This window comes from Sinocyclocheilus grahami, unplaced genomic scaffold, assembly GCF_001515645.1.
Source record: "Sinocyclocheilus grahami isolate Dianchi unplaced genomic scaffold, SAMN03320097.WGS_v1.1 scaffold1811.1, whole genome shotgun sequence".
NCBI classification, from domain to species: domain Eukaryota; kingdom Metazoa; phylum Chordata; class Actinopteri; order Cypriniformes; family Cyprinidae; genus Sinocyclocheilus; species Sinocyclocheilus grahami.
This window is the reverse complement of record NW_015506990.1, coordinates 131,453-138,030: the sequence shown is the minus strand read 5'-3', so window position 1 is coordinate 138,030 and position 6,578 is coordinate 131,453. Positions and strand designations below refer to the sequence as shown.

At 45.3% G+C, this 6,578-nt stretch overlaps 1 protein-coding gene across 1 annotated transcript in view; it reads right to left on the bottom strand.

Moving 5' to 3' along the window:
• Nucleotides 1-1,502: 1,502 nt before the first annotated feature.
• The window catches only part of LOC107572764 (protein Dos-like), a gene marked incomplete at its 5' end in the record, with an annotated part of 13,224 nt that continues 8,148 nt past the window's right edge, over nucleotides 1,503-6,578 (bottom strand). The window contains 2 exons of the mRNA XM_016259202.1: nucleotides 1,503-2,819; nucleotides 3,398-4,116. Coding sequence (XP_016114688.1) covers nucleotides 1,978-2,819; nucleotides 3,398-4,116 — 1,561 coding nt within the window. The remainder of the gene's footprint in view (nucleotides 2,820-3,397; nucleotides 4,117-6,578) is intronic.

The window sequence follows — 6,578 nt, the reverse complement described above, 5'->3', positions numbered from 1 at the left end:
ATCTGGATGGAATAAATGATACAAGACACATTTATGACCCTAGTAGTTATACATGTATGAAAACTGAGATATTGATCGCTGATCGTCTTAACATCGATGTTTTAATAACAAGGACTCATGATGTTCTAGACTAGAGATTTTAAAACCGAGACCCTCATCAAGGTTGAATCGCTTCAGTATGATTGATGAGTATTGATGAACAGTGCATTGTGGCATATACTGGATCTCCATTAAGTTCTGCTGCAGGTCAATCCATCCCCATGACCAGATCTCAACCTTCACCGTCACTGAAAGTGTTCTAGATCTGTTTAATTAGAAATGTTCAGTGCTGATTTTAACTGAGTCTTGGCTGAAATGTGACTCAAAGCACCAAACGGCTGCAGTTTGTTTCACAGTGAAAGCTAGTTTGACTGCAGAGCCGTGTTTCTATGTTTAGTCCCTTGATGAGATGAAGTTATATGAGGGTTTCTAGCGTAGGATGGATGTGTTCACACGGTTTAAACTCTTACATTTACTCTGAAGTGTGTAATTTCTGGAGTTTATACTTGACTCTGAGTTAGTTACAACACACCTCACTCTTTACATGTGTGTATTTATTGCTAATGTTCCATTAGACGTCATGCTTGTATTCATCCCTTTTCTTACTCTACTGAAGTAGAATTATGATGGTGCCTAGCTTCGGGATCTACAGAACTCACTCAGAACTGAATGACGAGCACAAGTTGCCCACAAACAATCATGGCAAAGTCTTTCAAATTCATAGTAATGCATTCTCCATTCTGGATTGCAAAAAGAAAGTGTCTAGTGCCGTAGTGCAATGTGACAAACATGGAAGCAGAGGGTGTGTGTTTGTTAATTATAATGGCCGAGATCTAGATCTGCGTCACTGTTGCTATCGAGTTCTTGTTCTTTACGTGACAGACTCAAAACTCATCTGTTTAGCTGTGCATTTACTGAATGAGCACTGTGCGATGTCCGAACTGATTGCACTATATTATATGTATAATCGTCTTCTTAAATTCATTTTAAACTTCTTAAATTAATTTTTTTTAATTTTTTTTTTATATATAATTTTCAAAGTTTTTAAATTCCTTGTTTTATTGTTGTGATTATTGTTTTTATTTTATTTTATGTAAAGCACTTTGAATTACCATTGTGTATGAAATGTGATATACAAATAAACTTGCCTTGCCTTGAACGGACCTTTAGGGCCAGTTTTACTAACAGCTTGCGCCAGCGCAAACCGTCTTTTGGCGTTAAAATAGTACTGTCAGAATTTACTAAAGACGCCATGAAGAATTAGCGCTGAAAAGGCGTGGACAGTTATTTTTGCGCCCGACCTTATTGCATATGCGTTTCTAGGAGTTTCCCTTTCAGACGCAAAATTTATGGGAGAGTATTCAAATGAATCACGCAACACGTTTTACTAACGTTTGTGCTCGTCAAATTACTGGCATTCGTGCCATTATTTAACGCCCAAAAAAGCATGTCTTAAACTATTTTGCGCTTGAAATGGCTGCAGTCTGTTGCTAGGAGGAGGCACCGCAGAGATGAGAGCGTGTGTGGTAGAAGGCAGAGGATTTTTTTTCCACACGTAATTTATTTGGAATGCAAGAAGAACACGAAAATATTGTTTGGCAAGCCATGTTATTTTTAATTTGCTTCAGGAAATAAAAGACGATTTGGAACCCTCAACTAGGGAGTCATGCAATACTAGCTCTATCAAAACTTCTTGCAACTTCTAGCATTTTTTGCCTCCGGTTCGTTTCAATGTAGCCTACTATGGCTTCTTTATTTGCGACTCCTCTAATTTGCGCTACACTTGGTATATTGCGTTGGTAGATATGTAAATGAGATGTTGCGTCTGTGTTCTTTAATTTGTGCGTTGTTAGTAAATCACCCGCAGAAATTTCCACACCCATCGGCGCTCTTTTGGAATTACACTCTCGCTAATTTGCCGTTTCGTCAAACTGGCCCTTATTCTTTTAGATCTGGTGAGGTGCGGCTTACAGTCATGACACACACTTGACTCCCTCTTTGAGTCCTCAGGTTAGAGTAGAGGCGATCGTCCAGTGTGGATGCCAGTTTGTCTGACGGACTGATGTCAGTGAGAGTGTGACGCGAGTCCTGATCCGGATCAGTGGGATCCGGTATGAGTGTGTTTGTATTTGAATGCAAATGAGAAGTAAATGTAGCCATTGGTCCACCACGGTCCATCTGTGAATGTTTATGTGAATCTGCGGAATGAGCATTTGTTCCCCAGTCTTCCAGTATCCCACAGTCTCTAGCACTGTTGTCCTGCGTTTGCGATGAAAAGAATTGCCGGCTTGTGTTGTTGCTGCTGTTGTTTGCGTTTTCCTCCAGGTCTGGACCAGAACTTCTTGTTTCTGAGGGCGGATCAGCACCCTCCAGCTCTGGACAGGATTTTTCCGGCTCGGGCGATTCCGTACTCGCTGCTCCCTCACTGGCTTCCTCATCCGCGGCGCTAGCGATGCGAGGCAAGGTACTGTGATAGCGTGTGTCTAAGGGGTAGTTGGCACTGTCACCTCGGCGGAGTGGATAGCAGCGCTGTCGCTCTAAAGATGGCGAGAATCGAGCGGCACCGGGGTCACTGTACTGCTTGCTGCGCTGCCACTGCTTTCTGAGATGGATTCTGGAGCGATGCCGGTGACGCAATGAGGGCGAGCCCTGCTGGTCAAACTGGGGATCATGGCGTAAGAATTCATTAAACAGTGCCTCGGTCTTCTCATCAATGCTGTAGTCTCTGCGGCGGAAGTGTGGCCTGGGTTTGGTCAAGGGTTGAGGTTCTCCCGTAATAGGAGTCTCTGCCTCCAAACTTACGCTGCTCTCCGATGCTTCGTCTTCCAGCTCTTCCTTAAACAACCGTGCCTCAAAACTCTCACAAACCGTGCCTTTACGGCCAGAATTGGTGAAAAAGCGGCGACGTTCTGATGCCGTCTTTCCAGAGCTACTTCCAAACAATCTGAACTCCTCCGGAGCCTTGCAAGGAGCCTCGATTGAGGCGTATCCGCTGTCCATCTGCAGAAGCTTCCGGTTGTTTGCCTCTCCGTCGCTGCCTCTCTCGGAGTCCACACTGTCCCGTCCATTTCTCCTCTGCTCGGCTTCCCTGACCACGTCATCATATGGATGCTCGCTGTCTATGTCTATATCATCATCGATGTCTTGCGACTGGTAGCTGGGGACGCCCGCTCTCAATGCTCCTGCTGAGCAAACGCTGTCGGCATCGCTGCGAGTGGAGTCCCTGTCATTGCTGCTCAGGTCGGAGGAGGCGTACTGCTCCAGCGATGCTCTCAGGCTCCAGATGTCGCGGTACAGGCTGGGCTGCTCTAGACTCTCCTGATGGCTCACTGGTCCATACTCTTCACTCCCGTAATAGGAGTCTCTGCCTCCAAACTTACGCTGCTCTCCGATGCTTCGTCTTCCAGCTCTTCCTTAAACAACCGTGCCTCAAAACTCTCACAAACCGTGCCTTTACGGCCAGAATTGGTGAAAAAGCGGCGACGTTCTGATGCCGTCTTTCCAGAGCTACTTCCAAACAATCTGAACTCCTCCGGAGCCTTGCAAGGAGCCTCGATTGAGGCGTATCCGCTGTCCATCTGCAGAAGCTTCCGGTTGTTTGCCTCTCCGTCGCTGCCTCTCTCGGAGTCCACACTGTCCCGTCCATTTCTCCTCTGCTCGGCTTCCCTGACCACGTCATCATATGGATGCTCGCTGTCCATGTCTATATCATCATCGATGTCTTGCGACTGGTAGCTGGGGACGCCCGCTCTCAATGCTCCTGCTGAGCAAACGCTGTCGGCATCGCTGCGAGTGGAGTCCCTGTCGTTGCTGCTCAGGTCGGAGGAGGCGTACTGCTCCAGCGATGCTCTCAGGCTCCAGATGTCGCGGTACAGGCTGGGCTGCTCTAGACTCTCCTGATGGCTCACTGGTCCATACTCTTCACAGTCGCCTCCTGACGCTTCAGCCATCATCTCCTGTCCATTCTCTTCACCATCCTCCACTTCCAGAGGTCCATGGGTTGAGGGGAATGTTGGAGTTGTGTCTTTCACTGCATCTGTGTTGACTCTGAGCTCCATTACGGCTTCTACCTCTAGCCTGAACGGTAAACAAGACTGTTATGTTATGGTAAAATGGTTTTATATTCTAGTAGAGATGATGGGACAAACCGATTAAAGGGATAGTCATTAATTACTCACCCTCATGTCGTTCCAAACCCGTAATCCCTTTATTCATCTTTGGAACACAAATTAAGATATTTATGATAAAAACCCGAGAGCTTTCTGACCCTCCATAGACAGCAAGGGTACTCAAGGCACAGAAATGTAGTGAGGACATTGGTAAAATAGTCCATGTGACATCAGTGGACATCAGCATTTCTGTGCCTGGGAACATTTCAGTTACGTTACTGTCTATGCAGGGTCAGACAGCTCTCGGATTTCATCAAAAATATCTTCGTGTTCCGAAGATGAACGAAGTTCTAACGGGTTCGGAACGACATAAGGGTGAGTAATTAATGACAGAATTAGCATTTTTGGGTGAACTATCCCTTTAATTCGGATTCTTCTGCAAACCTTCTAGATTATACTGTAAATGAATAATATGAACATAATCTCTAGAATTTAGCAATGAGCAATGGTTTCAATTTGCCCAAGATTTGTGTCCATGCAGTTACTAAAAAAATTAGATGAATCAAGGCTTCTTTAGGAATTGAACTGTGAATCCTGAAATGTAATGCTAAGGTGCATGAAGTTCCCTTAATTCAGATATGTTCAATCCTGATCTTGGAGGACCACTGTCCTGCACAGATTATGCTTAACCTTAAGTATACACACCTGAAGCAATTAATCAACGTTTTCAGGAGTACAAGAAATGTTCAGGAAAGTGTGTATGGCCAGGTTGGAGCTAAACTATAGCTGTGCTTCTCAAACCTGTCTTGGGTACCCCCCACCACTGCACATTTTGGATATCTCCCTCATCTAACACACCTGCTTCAACTCACCAAACATTGGCCCTCTAGATAGTAAACCTCCAAGAGCAGGACTGGACTGAATTAGAGGTGTCCAATCCTGCTCCTGGAGGTCCACTATCCTGCAGAGTTTGACTCAAATTCTAATTTAAAACATCTGAACCAGCCAATCAGAATTTTTAGGATCAGTAGAAACATTCAGGCAAGTGTATTTGGGCAGACTGGAGCTAAACTAACTAATCCAGTTCCTGGAAATCTACCTACCTGCAGACTTCATTTCCAACCCTGGTCCAACACACCTGTCAGTAGTTATCACGTCATTGGTTCTCTAAGAGCAGGATAGGACAGTCCTAATTCTGTGGAGTCCAATCCTGCTCCTGAAGGACCACTATCCTGCAGAGTTTGGCTCAAATCCTATTGAAACACACCTGAACCAGCTAGTGCAGGGGTCTCCAACCCTACTCCTCCAGAGCTACCGTCCTGCAAAGTTTGGCTCCAATCCAAATCAAACACAACTGAACAAGCTAATTAAGGTGTGCAGGGTTACTTGAAAATTACAGACAGGTGTATTCAAGCAAGCTGGAAGCTCTCCAGGAGCAGAGTTGGAGACTCCTGAGAGAGTGTGTTCGGGCAGATGGGAACAGAACGTCTTAGCAGTGATTCCCAACACTGCACAATGTGGGTCAAGGAGTAACTATGAGTGAGCTGATGACCTGAATCGGGTGTTTGGTTTAAAGAGACATGCAAAATGTGCAGTGTTGGGGGGGGTTCCAGGAACATGCTTTATAGCAGGGGTCTTCAAACTCGGTCCTTAGGGGCCGGTGTTCTGCAGAGTTTAGCTCCAACCCTAATTAAACACACCTGAACCAGCCAAACAAGGTCTTAAGCCCTAAACACACTGCACGAATTCCGGCTGTCCCAGACAAAAGATTGGCATCGTGAAACAATTGTGCCGATTTCTGTGATCGTAGATCCTAATCAGTGGTCCTGTGTCATACAGTGAGAGAGGTTCAAAGACAGCCGTTGTCACGGTCTTGCGACCAAAGATAGTCTACGACGCAGCATGATCATCGCACAGTGTGTTTGCTGCTACGATCAACGTTTACTGACCAACCAATAAAAATGCGACATGGTGCTTAAACGTAAAACTGCTTGCCTCAAGCTCTTATCCCTTCCTCTTTCGTCACTTCCACTTTTTCTCAGCACATGTAAAAACTACAACTGCTAAAGTGTGATATCTCACGCTCTTATTATTTATCACTAGCGCATGCTGATGACGTTTTATTCTTTTATAGTAACGTGCGTCGTAGCATATGAGTCAATAGGTGTCATCATCGTACAGTCTACACACACGTCGTAGCCAAGTTTATTAGATCCATGTCGCACAGTGTGACATGCAGTGATCTTATAGGATTGCTAAAATCGTGCAGTGTGTTTTGGGCTTTACTAGGCATACTAGAAACTTCCAGGCAGGTGTGTTGAGGCAAGTTGGAGCTACACTCTGCAGGAAACCGAGTAGTTTGGAGGCGCATGCTTTATAGGACACCCCTGCTCTAATTTTAGGATATTTTGACAAGAGCTCCTGAGGTGA